The sequence below is a fragment of the Acinonyx jubatus genome, chromosome A3 (assembly GCF_027475565.1).
Source record: "Acinonyx jubatus isolate Ajub_Pintada_27869175 chromosome A3, VMU_Ajub_asm_v1.0, whole genome shotgun sequence".
Taxonomy (NCBI): domain Eukaryota; kingdom Metazoa; phylum Chordata; class Mammalia; order Carnivora; family Felidae; genus Acinonyx; species Acinonyx jubatus.
The window spans coordinates 42087933-42103285 of record NC_069388.1 but is presented as its reverse complement, the minus strand read 5'-3'; the positions used below and the strand labels follow the sequence as shown (position 1 = coordinate 42103285).

The window sequence follows — 15353 nt, the reverse complement described above, 5'->3', positions numbered from 1 at the left end:
TTTCAGGTGGGGTTGCTGCCAGATGGGGTGTCTCAGTTCACCCTTTCCTGCATTCAAGGCCACTCGAGAGCCTGCCTTGAGTGAGTGTGTGTGTGTCGGGGGGCCTCAGGAGCACCGCAGAAGTCACAGCACAGGTGGCTGTTGGCACCTGACTCTGTGCCTCCTGGGAAGTCACTCGTAGACTGACAAGTGGGCAGGCCCGCTGTGAGAGAACCTAGCCCAGCTTCCCCTCCCCTAAAACCTGCCTCGGGCTTTGTGAAGCCGGAAACAGTGTTTGAACCTGGATGTGTGGGAAGAGCCTCCTTTTCCCTGGGGCCACAGAGAAGCAGCCTTAGAGATGCGGGCCTTTGCTTGCCATCCTTCTCCAGTGACTGCAGGGTTGTGGCAGTGGGGTCGGTGTTTATAAGGAGCCATGGGGCTTGGTCACCGCAGGCGGGTGAACCCGCCTGTGCAGGGCTGGAACTGGACCAAGCGGTTTGCTGGAAAAAGGGAAGGAAAAGCACCTTTGGGGAAGGTATGCCTTGCTTAATTCTGCTCATTTTGATGATAAAAAGGGGGGCAGTGAGGATGTCTCCCCCAGCCTAGGAAAACAGCCTTTCTTTTACTTAGGGACCTTCCCCCTCTGCTCTCTTCGGGCAGTTGGGACGACTGTGCAGGGACCTGAAGTCTGGGCCGTTTCTCAGCACTCTGAAAGAGCTCAGGGTACCCAGGTCAGGCTCGCATTCAGCCCATACAGCCCAAGCAGCTGGACAGAGTCCTTGGTCGGCTGTCTGGCCCCTGCTGCTTTGAGGTGTGACCAGCTTGGTTGCTGGGGGCGGAGGGTAAGTTCCTGTTCCTTCTCTCTCCCTGCACAGCGCCACCAGACTCCGACAGTCCTCTCTACCTCCCTTACAAGACTCTGGTCTCCACAGTCGGAAGCATGGTATTCAACGAGGGTGAGGCCCAGCGGCTCATTGAGATCCTGTCCGAGAAGGCTGGAGTCATCCAGGACACTTGGCATAAGGTAAACCCGCCCTCCCTGCTCTCCCCTTAAGTCCTGAGGCCCTCGCCTCCCTTGAGTGACCCCGTTGGGCTGGCCATGTGCACAGAGTTCAGGAAATAGTCTCCACTGGCCTCTCTCAGCGGCACCCTGCCTCCCCTTCCCAGACACAGATTGCATGAATCACCCCGAGTACACTCTGCCTTCTGCCTCAGCCCAGCCACAGCCCAGCCACGGAAACAGGAAGACCGTTATGGGTCAGGGCCGGGCTCTGTGTTGTGTGAGCCAGGGGGGGTGAACACAGGCTCTGGGGCCCGGCTGGCCTGTGGCCAGGGCTCGGGTGCAGAAAAGAAGGTGTAGGGACACGCACAGTGGGGAGCTTGGAAGCCCCTTTCTCTGACGTCCCTCCTGCTGTTGGGGGTCAGTCCAGAGGCCGGCACTCGCCCTCTACTTCTTGTGGCGAATGAGCTGCCCCCAGGAGATGCTGCCTGGCACGTGTTTGTTCCTCATCCAGAGTCAGAACTCCAGGAATTTTGCTGGAGAATTTTGTGGCACCCTAGTGGTTAGTGATGCTGGGGGGTGTCTTGAGAGCCAGGCCAGTGACTCCTGACCTGAGGCCAGCAGGGCTTACTCCCTTCCTGACTCTCGCCAAGGTGTGGCACGTCCCACAGTCACAGGAAGCTTTGTGCTCAGTGAGCTTGGGGGAGGGAAGGGTGTCTCTTGGCGTGCGAGTGACTGGAGGTCGGGAGGACCTCTCCTCCAAGGAGACGGGCCCAGACTCACCTCAGGCCACTGTCCCCAGAGTACACCTCGCCTCCTGAGGCATCTTGCAGGCCTCACACAGCAGCTAAGGGGTGGGCCCCAGGCCAGAAACAATGACTAATTGGCCTTCAGTTGGGTAGGAAGAGGCCTTGGCCACCATTGGCCCAAGTTCATGGGAAGCACCATGCTCCTAAAACCTACTGCAGAGATGCAAAGCTTTTGGTCCAAACAGCTCCTGTATGCAGTGGGCCTAGAGACCTGGCCGACTGGGTGGCTGAGGCAGGGGTGCCTGTCCCCAGAAGTGCGTGGAGTCAGGCTAGAACCCGCTCACCCAGAAGCCCCATCCCACAGGACCGGGCCCCTGCTCTGGTCGTGGGTCAGGGTCTGACTGCTGGGGTAGGAGGGCACACCAGGTATCTGCACACCCCCTCTGTTAACGCTGCTCTATGGGCACTTCCAGGCCACTCAGAAGGGCGACCCTGTGGCAATTCTGAAACGCCAGCTGGAAGAGAAGGAAAAGCTGCTGGCCACAGAGCAGGAAGACGCAGCTGCCGCCAAGAGCAAACTGAGGGAGCTCAATAAGGTACGGCTGAGCGCACACCCTGTCCTGAGCACCCCCAGCGGTGGCCAGCGCTGTCCCCAGATCACCGGCCGGCCTTCCCACCTGGACTCCTTGCACGTGCCTGCTGGCTTGGGACTGCCTCTCACACCAGGGATTCTGTGGCCACGGGAAGGCCTTTTGCTGTCTGAGAGCCTGACAACCTGGGGCTGGCTTACCTGTCATGGCCCTGGGTAGCTGTGCGGGGTGGCAGCTCCCCTCCATGATGAAGAACACGTGCGCACGGACGTTAAGTAGAGGGTTAGGGCCCTCGTTCTCTGATGGGGATGGGCCAGAACCTCACCACTGGTCCCACAGTGACAGGCCATCTTTTTAGGGTATTCACCCTGAAAGCGCAAGGGGCCACCCCCGCCAGAACTCGCTGAGCTTTGTCCTTGCCTCTCTCCTGAGGAGTAAGTCCTGGTGCCGCGGTCCCACGAGGCCAGTTGCACTCAGTTTGAACGCTGTCTCTTTCCAGCAGAATTCTGTGGCTTGCTCTTGCCCTCTTGCTGCTTACTTCCCCTTTCTGTCCGGGCAGCGGGTCCAGGGAGATGGCCTGGGATGGGGGATGTCCCATGTGGTCTGGGCCACAGCCCTTCCTCAGGGCACCTCCACCTGCTCATTCGAGAATAGTCAGAAACGAGACAGCCTGAGTTTCTGACCTCAGTTGGAGAGACACAGCCCTGAGCCAAACAGTGAAGTTCATTTGGTGGAGATGGCAAGAGCAGATGAGCTTTTTGGATGGTAACTCTTGGTTAATGGTCCACCCAGGAGAAGCACCTTCCCTAGAGCTCAGTAGCCTTCTGCCCGCTGGGCCTCATCACCTCTGTCAAGACTGTCCACATGCAGCCTTCACGTGAGCCCGTCTTGAGTTGTTGGTGAAATGCAGGCTGGCTGGAGCCGCTCGCCCTGCCCCCAGGAGCCGGACACGCAGCCTCTTTCTGCCTCGGCCAATGGTGCGCCATGGCCGTGAGCATTTGCACCACAGAAAAGGGCCAGCACCGTGAATCAGTGCCCTCCCACCCCCAGGAGCCAGCAGGCCAGCACTGGTCAAATCTGTGGTTTCGGGGAGCCATCCTTCTGTATCTTCTTTCTGGACAAACTGAGAACTCCCTGTGACATTTGTCTGCCCCCAGAATGAAGGTCAGGGGAGAGGAAATGGAGCAAATGTCCCCACGGCTGGTTGGCTGTGTGGTTGTCTGGCTAGTTCCGTGCCTGCCCCCTTGACTTTAGGGTGGGCTGGAGGTGTGAGGAGTGAGGAGGTACAACCTTTGCTAGTCCCAGTGGCCTGTTTCTTCCCCATGCCCAGGGTCTCTGGCTACCGTGGGCAGGGCAGTGGGTGCAAGCAGGGAGTGCATCCTGCAGGAGGCCCCTTAATGCGGCCCTCATGCTGGACACTTACTGCTCACCCTAGTGGTGGCCGCTTGACACAGCCCTTGGTGTTCGTTACCCATCTTGCTCCGAGGTGTCCAGCCAGGCCCCCGCTCCTCTGACCGCACCCTCCCTGCACCCTCCTCGGCTCCCAAGTGCTAACACGGTCCCGTGAGGTCCCTCTTTAAGCTCTGCCAGTGGGTCTTAATCTTCAGACCCAAGCCCACACCCCTGCGGTCCTGCCCCATGTGCTCCCCTGACATGCCGACCCTTTGTTGCCACCCCTGGGCCTCTCCTCCTGCTCTTCCCTTATCCTCAAATGCCTTTCACTGCATGGCTGGCTGGAGATTTTCCCCTTATCTTTGAAGACTCCTTTGACATCCCTCCCTCCCTCCTGCGAGAAGCCTTCCAGAACGCCCAGTTTCCTCTCCCAATGCCATGGTTGTCATCACCAAAGCAATTACCTATCATTGTATTGTCCCCTGTGATTCTGGCCACCTTGCTTGACTTAACCTAGCAGGCTGCCTGTTAGCGAATGGCCACCAAGGCCCAAGGCCAGCACACAGCTAAGAGGAAGCCTTCCCGGCCTTGGACACCATCATATCTTCCCCAGGGCTCAGTGAGCTCAGCTTTAAAATGGGGGTCGTGATCCCCATCTTACTGACAGAATTGAGTGAGGCGCCTGCTTGCCTCAGAGTGGGAGCACAGTGTTGGCCACCTCTCCCGGCTCCGGTGGATGATCAGTGAGGTGTCCTTTAGCGTGGACCTCGGGCTCCTGTGGGCTCTCACCCTGGGCAGAGCCAGGAAGAGGATTGTGTGAACAGTGAGGCCAGGGGTCCCAGGTGGGCTCAGGGAAGGCCGGGCACACAGGCAGCGTTGGCACCCAGCGGCCACCCCGTCAGCCTAGCTCCTCCTCTAGCCTCTGATTTGCTTCTGTCCCAGCCCAGGGACGGAAGTGCAGGGGGTACTCTGGCCCTTCAGGGTGGGTCTCCCTGGCATCCCTGGCCTGGAGAAGGAGAGCATTTCCCACTTCCCTGGTCTCCTGCCCAGGACCGGGATGGCACAGGGCCTGGAACCTTGGGAGACGCTTGCACCGTGGTCCCCCAGGCCAGCTGGGCCCACACCAGGTTCTGCCAGCCCAGCTGGAGGCCCACTGGACAGGGAGCATCCTCACCCCAGGGGCTTGTTTGCATCACCCTTTCTCGAATAGTCACTCTCTGCTCCCCTGTGGCTTCCATCCATTGCCATTCTTCCAAGAATGACACAGACCCCAGCCAGCCCCTCTCCCCTGACCAGCCCGTCCCATCCTGTGCTCTGCCCATGCCTGAGGCTTCAGGTCCCCAGGCCCAGCATCCTGTGTTCGTCATGGGCATCTGACACTGACCAGAGCAGATGTTCCCTGGGCTGCGGAGGGAGGACTGATCAGGTGCACGTGGAGACCTGGGCCCTCCGTGTGGCTCAGGCATCAAGGCTCACTGCTGCTTCCATCCTGACACGAAGCACTCAAGTAGAAGTGGGCCTTCCAGGACCTGGATGTCAGGGACCCAGCCAAGCCAGGGTGTTGTAGCCCCAGCAGGGCCGAGCCAATAGTCCTGGAGAGCACAAGACAGCGTGTCCTGTTTACATAGCTCCTTCCTGTGTCCGCTGCCTTCACATGGCCAAGGTCTGACATCCACTCCTACTGGTCAGGTCAGCAGGGTTTTCCAGGGATCAGATCCCTCGTTGCCTCCTGTGGGTTCTCTGCTGTGGCTGGCTTGGTCTGTCCGGGAACTCAGGGGGAGGGGGTCTCAAGCCCCCAGCCCCAGGCGATGTCTGGGCTGTGATGACCTTGGGCCCGTCTGACAAGCTCCTGCCCTGGCCTGACTGCCTCTGTGCCCTTTGCTGTGTCCTAGGAGCTGGCAGCAGAAAAGGCTAAGGCAGCAGCCGGGGAGGCCAAGGTGAAGAAGCAGCTTGTGGCCCGGGAGCAGGAGATCACAGCCGTGCAGGCACGCATGCAGGCCAGCTACCGGGAGCACGTCAAGGAAGTGCAGCAGCTACAGGGCAAGGTGGGCAGTGGCTCTGGGGTGCGGTCGGGGGCCCCAGGGGGCACATGGCTCCCCACAGGGTGGAGGAGCTGGCTTCAGAATCGGGTTGGTTTTGGAGGGAGGGGCCGTTTCACATGGCCAGCCCCCCACGCGTGTGTGAACGTCAGCAGCCAGGAAGATATAAAATAGATTTTAAACAACACTTTTTGAAAACAGCCTGGTCCCAAGTGGCCGGTGCCATGTCCCGTCTCCTCCGTTCCCGTGGGTCAAGTTCGCAGCCTCCATGTGACTCCCCAGTCATGCTGGCTCTGCCCTCTCCACTTGTGCTTGGGAGGACCCCATGAAACAAGAGGCCTAAGCTACCCGAGGCCAGCGGGGGCCTCCTGCCCAGCCTGGCCTGCGGGGCCAGAGCCCCGTGCCTTCTCCCCAGCCCTGTGCTCTGTTCATGGTGAGCCATGGCCACCTCCCTGCTGCTTGGCTCGGGATGTGCCATGGGAGGTCAGAGATCAGGAAACAGGCTTCCTCGGGGTAATTGTAGGCTGTGGCTATGTGATTGGTGTCACGGCGGTTAACACAGTGCCTGGAGTCTACAGACTGTAAGGCAGAGGGAAGGGAGGGGGCACATGCAGGGGGTCACCCTGCCTCTGGTGCATTAGTTTGTGGGCTGGGGCCTCGCTGACCTCGCTCCCCACCAAAGCCGGCTCTCTATGAGGCCAAGAGGCACTCTGATGCCCCTTCGCTGACTTTGCAGATCCGGACTCTTCAGGAGCAACTGGAGAATGGCCCCAACACGCAGCTGGCCCGTCTGCAGCAAGAGAACTCCATCCTGAGGGATGCCTTGAACCAGGCCACGAGCCAGGTGGAGAGCAAGTAAGCTCAGCGCCCCCGTTCAGACACCGTGAGGGCGCTCTCCTGGAGGCTCTGGAGCTGGGGAGGGTGTCCGAGCCTCAAGGCTTTGCAGGTAGATTCTAGTTTCTTGCTGGATGTGGGGCTGGCACGGCAGCCTGGCATGGGCCCCACACGTGAGTGAGCACGGGGGGGCTGGCTGTGCACTTGCGACCCTCCCCGTTCAGGGCTCTGGCCTGAGACTCCATCCCCCTGTCTGGTTGTGAGTGGCCAAGCCTTCCAGTGTGTGGCCGGCATCCTCACATGTGGTCAAGGCGCCAGGGAGAGCCAGCAAACCCCGGTCTGGTCTGTCCGTGCCCAGTGTCCACGTGGTTGGGTGCCTCTCAGGTCCTGGCTGGTGCTGGCATCTTGCCTTCCCGGGGGAACACGTACTTTTCCACGTCTGTCTTCACAGGATCTCGATGTAGGGTCTTTAAACACTTCTCATGGTGACCCAGAATTTTGGGGGTTAGCGGATTGTCCATGATCAGAGTTTGGTGGTGTGGGGACCCGCCGTGGGCCTGAGCCCCTGGATTCTCCACCGGGAGACGAGATCTCCTGTGCTGGAAGGGACATTTGCAGTAGTAAGTCCTGCCTCACGGCACTCGGCCCGGCCTGCTCAGGGGGGCTCTTGCTCTCAGCATCACCCATCAGGAGTTCCAAGGGCTAGTGAGTCCAGTAGGGGGCCGACCTTGGAGGGCAGCAGTGACCTCACCCTGTGAAGGGCAGCATGGCTTTCTTCTGACTTCCTGATTTGAGCATTACAGTCTCAACAGGCTGGCCCAGAGGAAGCCCCACTACATTTTCTTTTGATTCACATTTCCTTGCCCTCTCTTGGCCTGAAGCATCCAGAAGGGACTTTCCGAGGTTCTGCATTATCCCCAGAGCATCCCCTCTTGCCTGGAGAACCGACAAAGGTAGAGGGCGCTAGTACCCTCTGTCCCTTAGCTGCAAGTCAAGTTGGGAGAAGGTTGGCCCAGGAGCCGGACCGGGGATGGGGGGTCTGTGCCCATGCGTCTGGTCTTGCCGGTGGCCCCCCGGGGCAGTGTGAGCTAACGGCCACCTTCCCCAGGCTGGTGCCTTCTGTGCGGAGGCCTCCTCTGGGTGTGCGTGTGCACACATCTTCATGTCTGCCCTGGCCTGTCAGCAGGCTGGAGGTTGGTGGCTGTGGTTTCCTCAGCAGCTACAAGCAGAAGGTAACAGTGGAACTCTGGTTTCTCCGCTCATGTAGAATCCACTGCGGCCTCTGTCCCGGGGAAAGCCATAAAGCTACAGACCTGTCACCCTGAGGCGGTGGCCACCGACTCCCTTTGTGGAAGTTCTGCTCTGCGTGGGGTGGGTGTCCCGGGGCCCTGCCCAGAGCTCCAGAGCAGTCCCAGGGGGCCACCCACTCAGCTTCCCGTCTCTATCCCAGGGCACTGGAATCTAGCCTTTGCTGTAAGTCCTCCGGTCTTGAATCTTGGCCTTAGCGTGAGCTGAGAGAGAGCCTTTGGGACAGCCACGTTGGTGCAGGTGGGAAAAGCCAAGTGCAGAGAGGTGGGACCCACCTGGCCCTCTGCCAGCAGAGTGCAGCTGGTCCTAGCCAGGTTTCTGGCCTCCACGTGGTGTGACACCACTGTATAGGGTTGTGGGCGGTCTTGTCTGTCCCCTTTGTCTTGCCGAGTACTGTTTCCTGGCTGGACAGTCAGTCCTGCCTCAGAGAGATGTCTTCTGAACTGATGAGGCTGGTGGGCCGATCACCTGCTCGCACTGGGGAAAGCGGGTCTTGAGCTGTCTTTCTTTTCCTTTCAATCGAGTCTCCTTCCTTCACTTCTGTGCTTGTCGCCGGTCCTGAGATCCAGCTTTTGTGCAGTGTTCAACAGTCTGTTTTGTGAAGTGCCTCAACCTCCCACCTCTGGTGGCCCCCAGGCGTGGCCATGGTCCAGTCTGCCAGGGAAGTGGGGCGCATGGACTCCAGCCCTGCAGGGGTGTCGAGACCAGTTAGCCTGCATCTGGGGCCTGTCTGGTCCTAGATCAGCAATGAGGAGAAGAGTGTCTTGCCTTTTCTCTGACTTTCTCTGACTTTCTGGGCGGGGTTCCTGTGGGATACTGTAGGGCACATTTTGCTCTTCTCTCTGTATGGTCCATACGCGGCGCTGGCAAAAGAACGTCTTCGCCAACACACATCAAAGCCCATAGGACCGACAATATGAGAGGCTTTGATAGTGGCTCTGGGATGTGGGTGACCACTTGTAAAAGAGCACGTGCCCCAGACGGAAGGCTCGCCTGCCAGGCCCTGTCACCCAGGGGGAGCCCTTGGGGCTGGCGAGAGCTCACCCAGTCAGTCCCTCTTCTGTCCGTCAGTTGGGGCTGGTGACTGTCTTGCAGGCAGAACGCGGAGCTGGCTAAGCTCCGGCAGGAGCTCAGCAAGATCAGCAAGGAGTTGGTGGAGAAGTCAGAGGCCGCACGGCAGGAGGAACAGCAGCGGAAGGCTCTGGAGACCAAGGCGGCCACCTTTGAGAAACAGGTCCTACAGCTGCAGGTGAGCCAGGGTGGCAGCCGCTTCAGCGCCCGAGTCCGCTCTGCCCGCCGCCCCCCCCCCCCCCAAGCCTATTTGCGTAGCAGGGACAGGCCAGAGCTTGCCTGGCCACATCGGGTCATCCCTTCCCCGTGACCGTGATGGCCAGAACCCTCGGCCCGGGCCTCGTTAGTAACAGTGATCGCTAGTGGTGTGGAGCGGGTGCACTCAGTGTGGTCAGCATTGTCCTGAGCGCTCTGCAAGCATTGACCCCGCCAACTCTCGTCGGGACCCGAGGAGGTAGGTGCCGTTGTTATCTGTTGTCACCCATTACAAGATCTGAGGCACCGAGAAGTAACTGGTCCCAAGTTCACACAGAAGTGGGATTTGAACCCCTAGGTCTGGCCCCAGAGCTGTTTGTCCTTCCATGTTTGCCACCACCAGTGGTCCCGCAGCCTCGGGCTTCAAGGCTGGGCTGGTATGCTTCCTTCTCAGCCTCTGGCTGTGGCCCGAGAGCTGTCATTTTCCCCGGAGAGTGGCTGTTCTCCTTCAGAGGAGGAAGATTGTCCCCATCCCAAAGTGCACTGGGCAACATCCAGTGTGGCCTCAGCCTAGGGGCTTTGCTCCCTGTTTCCCTGAAGGCTTCTGGATGCCCCAGTCAGCCCGTTTGGGGACCGCATGTGGGGAGCCTTGCTATCATGTCTGCTGTGTATTTAACTTACTGCGGGAGGAAGTCCTGGTGGTCTGAGGGCCCTGGGCCCTTCTGCGGCTCAGCCATTGAAGTTAGGCTGTAGCATGAGTCTTGTGGAAGGTACAAAAACGACAGACGTGAAATTGTGAGACCAGTTTTGTGTGTATACGAGGGACCAGAAAGGAACACGGACAGGTAAACACAGTGTGGATTATTGGGGCCGCATCAAGATGGATGATTTGGTGTTTGCTATTTTTACCTAAAGCAGGCCCACCCACACCAGTGAGATCAGATGCTCACTGGGGTGGGCCTAGCGGTGATCACGTGTTAAAGGTTTCGGGATAGTTCCTGTGCTTCGGGGGCTGGAACCTCCCCTCTGGCGCCCAGCTCATCACCGTTACGTGTGCCACTTCTAAGGGGTCAAAGCCTGGGGCTGGCCCTCACCAGTAAGCCCCAGACTCTGAGCGTCTCTTGCCCTCTCAGGCTTCGGGCTGTCGTCCGCCACCTGGGGCCGCAGAGAGTCCCCTCTTTCCTCTCTGATGCCAGAGATTCTGGGAGTGGATGACCGCAGGTGGTGAAGGAGGCAGGGGTGTGTGGCTGCCTCCTCTGTTGTCCCGTTGCTGACAGTGAAGCCCCCGGTGTCTGCTGGGGATTTTGGAGCCTTTTTCCCCATCTGAAAAAGGGCGTGACAGTAGTACCTGTCCCATGGGCTGGCTGGGGATTCACCACACTGATGCACACACAGAATGCCTACAGTAGTCCTTTGCTCAGAACAAGAGCTCAACAGATGCGAATCTTACAGGGGCCAACTCAGGAGGTCTCCAGGTTTTTCTGGAGGGTTAGGTTGCGGGAAGCAACTCTGTGTGTCACACTGAAATCAAAACGGGGCTTTTCCCTTTCTGTGACTGCGCTTCATCACCTGGGGCCCCTTACCAAGAACTCACTGTTGAGGGGCCAGGGTGGCCGTGGCCTCCTGGCTTTTTCCGGTGGGTAAACTGACTTTAGAAATCCAGGAGCATTTTTTTTTTCAAATTTTTTTTAATGTTTATTTATTTTTGACACAGAGGGAGACAGAGCATGAGCGGGGGAGGGGCAGAGAGAGAGGGGAGACACAGAATCCGAAGCAGGCTCCAGGCTCGGAGCTGACAGCACAGAGCTGGACATGGGGCTCAAACTCACAAACCATGAGATCATGACCTGAGCCGAAGTTGGATGCTCAACTGACTGAGCCACTCAGATGCCCCGAAATCCAGGAGCGTTTTTTTTTAAGTTTATTTATTTATTTTGAGAGAGGAGAGAGGGGCAGAGAGAGAGAGAGAATGATTCCCAAAAAGGCTCCGCACCGTCAACACAGAGCGTAGCTCTGGGCTAAGCTCACGAACCGTGAGGTGGTGACCGGAGCTGAAATCGAGTCAGATGCTTAACCGACAGAGCCTCCCAGGCGCCCCTGCAGGAGCATTTGATAAAGGCTGTTGGGGTAGGTTGGCAGGTTGGAGAGAGCTCTCTGTCATCTGCGACGTCAGAGCCAGCTGAGGGGCTGGCCTCCCTCTGGCATCTTCACGGCCCCCTTCCCTGTGTCCGGTCCCCAGGTGTCTCACAAGGAGAGTGAGGAGGCTCTGCAGAAGCGCCTGGACGAGGTCAGCCGGGAACTGTGCCGCTCACAGACCAGCCACGCCAGCCTGCGGGCGGACGCCGAGAAGGCCCAGGAGCAGCAGCAGCAGATGGCCGGTAAGGGTGGCCTGTTGGCTCCCAGTGGGCCTGAGGGTCTGTGCCAGATGTGGAGCCACACACTGCCCTGGCCCCACTGCCAGGCCGGAGCCCATAAGATGACCAGCCCTGTTGGCGAGTGAGGGCAGCATGGGATCCCTGACTCTGCCCCTCAGGTGGTCATGAGGTGATGGTCTCTGCAGGAGGCGGGCGGAGCCAGCAAGAACTAGGTGTCGGGGCGGAGCTTGAGAGCGGGGCTGGGGAGTCGGGGGCGTGGAAGGTGCCACCGCCTGGAGCCTGCCTTGCCATGGGGCCCCCTCTGGAGCATCGGCTGTGGGTGAGAGCCGCAGCAACCCTGAGGCCTTTGCCGACCTTCTCAGTGGACTACTTCTGGACCTGTCCTGGCTCACTCAGCCCAAAAGCTAGGTTTGGAAGGTGGCCTATGGTCCCCCTATGGTCCCCCTAGGCCTACATATAGGTAACCTTCATAATCAGGAGAATGTGGCCAAGTGAGGGTGCTGAGGGCCCCTGGAGAAATAGGGCAGACGAGGCCAGTGACCACTCCATAGTCACTTGCTCACAAGTATTTCCTTAGCGACTGCCATAGGCACCCAGAGCTCGGCCAGGAGTAAAGCAGTGGCAGCAGGGCCACATTCTAGCAGGAGAGACGGTAGTCAGGTGGGGGGCCATGCATCAACCAGCCCTGTGCTCTACAGGCTTCAAACAGCCAGCATGACCTAACGCAGGGTTAGTATTCTGTTTCTCTGAAGAGGCAGCTAGTAAATAGTTTTGGCTTTGTGGGCCAGACACAGGGTCTGTCACAGCTGCTCAGCTCTGCTGTCATAATGCAAAAGCAGCCCTAGACGGCGTATAAACAGACAGACCTGGCTGTGTTCCAATGAACCTTTACTTACAAAAACAGGCAGTGGGCCAGAAGTGGCCCTTGGGCCTTGTTTGCTGACCTCACTCTAATGGGCCAGGTGTGGCTTTAGATTGGGTGGTCGGGGAGGCCTCTCTGAGGCGGAGGGAAGGTTCAAGCCAAGTCTGGATGACAGGAAGGGGCTGGTCTCACAAAGACCGGGAAGAGGCAGAAACGGCCAGCACAGGGCCCCTGAGAATGGGGATGAACTTGAACTTGGCCCGTATAAGAAACAGAGGCATAAGATCAACAAGTGTGACTGGAACAAGAAGGCGGTCGGCCAGTGTGGGGCCCCAGGTAGCCCTCCCTGTGAGGTGTAGCGTGCTGGATGCACTCAGGGCGTCTGGGATGGGGGTGGCATGAGCCCCTTGTACTTGTGGATGCTCCGGTGCTGGGTGGAGACCGGACCAGAGGAGCAGGAGTGGCCCAGGGGAGCAGGCGTGAAGCTCTTGCAGTCATTCCGGCCAAAGACAACAGGCTGGGCCCAGGTGGCTCCAGGGTATTGGTGGGCCGGGGAGGGATTTGGCAGACAGCGGATGTGGAACCCACAGGCCTCGCTGGCTGGTGAGAAGTGGGGACACAGAGGAGCAGAGCAGCCAGACAAGGAGACCAGGCTGGTCGGCGGGAGTGCTGGGTTCAAGCTGCCTAAGCAGAGCTCAGCTGATATGAGCCAGTGTCCCAGAGAACAAAAGTTCAGCAGCTACAGCTGGAATCCATTTCAGAGTGGCATCATTTTCCCATGAGCGATCTCAGGGCATTTCGTTCCACCCCATTGTGCGCTGGGGAGCAAAAGCCAGAGTGACTTTTGTCCCTCAGCCGCTAAGATGCCCGGTGGTCACAAGTGTGTCTTACGGGTCTGGGCGCACGCAGAAGGCAGTGGGGGTGGCCGTGCCGGCGTTTCCCGCCCCCACCCACCCTTGCACGCTTCTCCTCAGAGCTGCACAGCAAACTTCAGTCCTCCGAGGCGGAGATGAAGAGCAAGTGTGAGGAGCTGAGTGGTCTCCATGGGCAGCTCAAGGAGGCCAGGGCTGAGAACTCGCAGCTCACCGAGAGAATCCGGTCCATCGAGGCCCTGCTGGAGGCGGGCCAGGCCCGAGACACCCAGGACGCCCAGGTCAGCCTTCAGGAGGGGAGGGAGAAGGCTGCTGAGTCCCACCCTGCCAAGCAGAGGGGGCCGACCGTGGATGGGCCCCGTCCTGACTAGTTGCCGCACGAGGCCAGTCTCATGGTGACCGCGGCGCTTTCTGTCTCTCGTTCCAGGCCAGCCAAGTGGAGCAGCAGGCCCAGTAAGTGGAAGCGGAGGCCCGCAGCCTTAGCGTGGGGTGGCCAGGACCCCAGGAGCCAGGGCTTCCAGCAGGGTGCACAGATGCCCTGGGGAAGAGCCCCTTCAGAGGCCCTTGCCTTTCCCTGCTCCCTCCGGTGGCTCTGAGGACAGGGAACAGGCCTGGCCAGAAAATAAGGCCTCCTTGCAAAGAGCTCCTTGCCTCCTCTCGAGGAGCAAGGCTCAACTGTGTGGAGACTGGCAGGTGCTCGGTGGGGGCTTCTGGACCTTCTGCCCCCTCCTGTCCGTCCATCCATCTGTGACTCAGCTGGTCGGAGGGTCTCCATGTCTACAAGGCGAGGGTTTTTTAGGGACTGAGATCGTAAATGAGGTAGCAGCCGTGATTACACACCCATCTAGAGAACCCAGGAGGTCTCCAGCTTTTTGCACAGATCTGCGATGTCCGTGCAGTTGAGAGCTGACCCAAGTCACAGGATTGCCCGCGAGGCAACTTCACTGCTGGCAGACCTTGTTCGCTCTCGGTATTGGTGACCCAGCACGAGGCTGTGCTAGGGGACTGTTTATTTGCTGTTGCAAAGGCTGGAGCCAATACTTGGGTGGAGTGGCTTGAGTTAGGGGACTTAGAGTCCTTGGGACCATCACCTCTGGAGCATGCGTCCCTGAACAGATGTCCACAGGCTTGGGAGAGGGTCCTGGCTGCTGTGGCCAGGGCTCCACAGGATAGTCATGGGGGGTGAGGCATGAAGGGTGTCCTCTGTCCCTATGCAGACAATAAGACATGTCCCAGACCATCAGCTGACATGATTCCCTTGTTCTGGCTGCTGCCACCAGTGAGTCACCTCCCCTGCGCCTCCTCGGGCCGTGGTCCATGTTTCTTAGCCTCAGGCTTAGCGGTTTGGGAGCTGAGGAAGGAAGCCAGAGGACCCAAAATGCCTTGCAGGAGACGCAGGACGAAACTCTCCATGTTCCTTTCCCACTGTGCTACTTTGCAGAAAGTTCACGTGAATTTTGTTTCTCTTGGTATTTATTGGAGTAGAGAGGTTGTGTTTGATGAGGGTTTTTTTTGCTTTTGTGTTTTAAGATCACATTCTTGGATCACAGAGCAAATTATTGGGGCATCAAAGTTACACTGCAAATAATGGTTCATTCTAATTTTTTGCATTGTGCAGATGTGTTTGGCAGAAATCGGTTTTTTAAATTTCCTTCTGAATTTATCTGGAAATTATGTCTAAGTCTGGCCATCCTGTTCTGGGTGGAGATGAGTGATCTGACCCAGATGTTCTGGAACCCAGGCAGCGGCCACCAGGGGGCTGATGGTCAGTGTGTCCTTGCCATCTGCCTGCCTGGGTTTGCTCATGTGGTGGTTTGCTGGAGGCAGGCTCTTGCATAGGGGGGGATGGTGCTTGAGGGAATTGCTGCGAGGGGTCCCGGTACAGCTTTAAGGGTGAGGTCAAGGTTCCTTGGGCCTGAAACCACCCCCCAAGAAGTCAACAACTGACTTCAAGGCCTTGACCAAAACTGTTTTGAGAGTAACGAGGTGAGGCGTTGCCACGGTGGGAACCCATTCCCTGGTAGGGTGGTTGGGGCAACTAGCGGCCCACGCTCACAATTGTTTTGTTCAGTCCTAAGGTGCGTGAG

General features: G+C 58.6%; 1 protein-coding gene across 4 annotated transcripts in view; it reads left to right on the top strand.

The window, feature by feature from the left end:
* Positions 1-15353, top strand: part of RRBP1 (ribosome binding protein 1) — a 65000-nt gene that overhangs the window by 37863 nt on the left and 11784 nt on the right. For all 4 annotated transcript variants that reach the window (XM_053200277.1, XM_053200276.1, XM_053200278.1 and 1 more), the window contains 8 exons: positions 855-1003; positions 2202-2324; positions 5603-5755; positions 6486-6604; positions 8987-9140; positions 11397-11535; positions 13369-13547; positions 13694-13719. In XM_053200277.1, the coding sequence (XP_053056252.1) occupies positions 855-1003; positions 2202-2324; positions 5603-5755; positions 6486-6604; positions 8987-9140; positions 11397-11535; positions 13369-13547; positions 13694-13719 (1042 nt within the window). The remainder of the gene's footprint in view (positions 1-854; positions 1004-2201; positions 2325-5602; positions 5756-6485; positions 6605-8986; positions 9141-11396; positions 11536-13368; positions 13548-13693; positions 13720-15353) is intronic.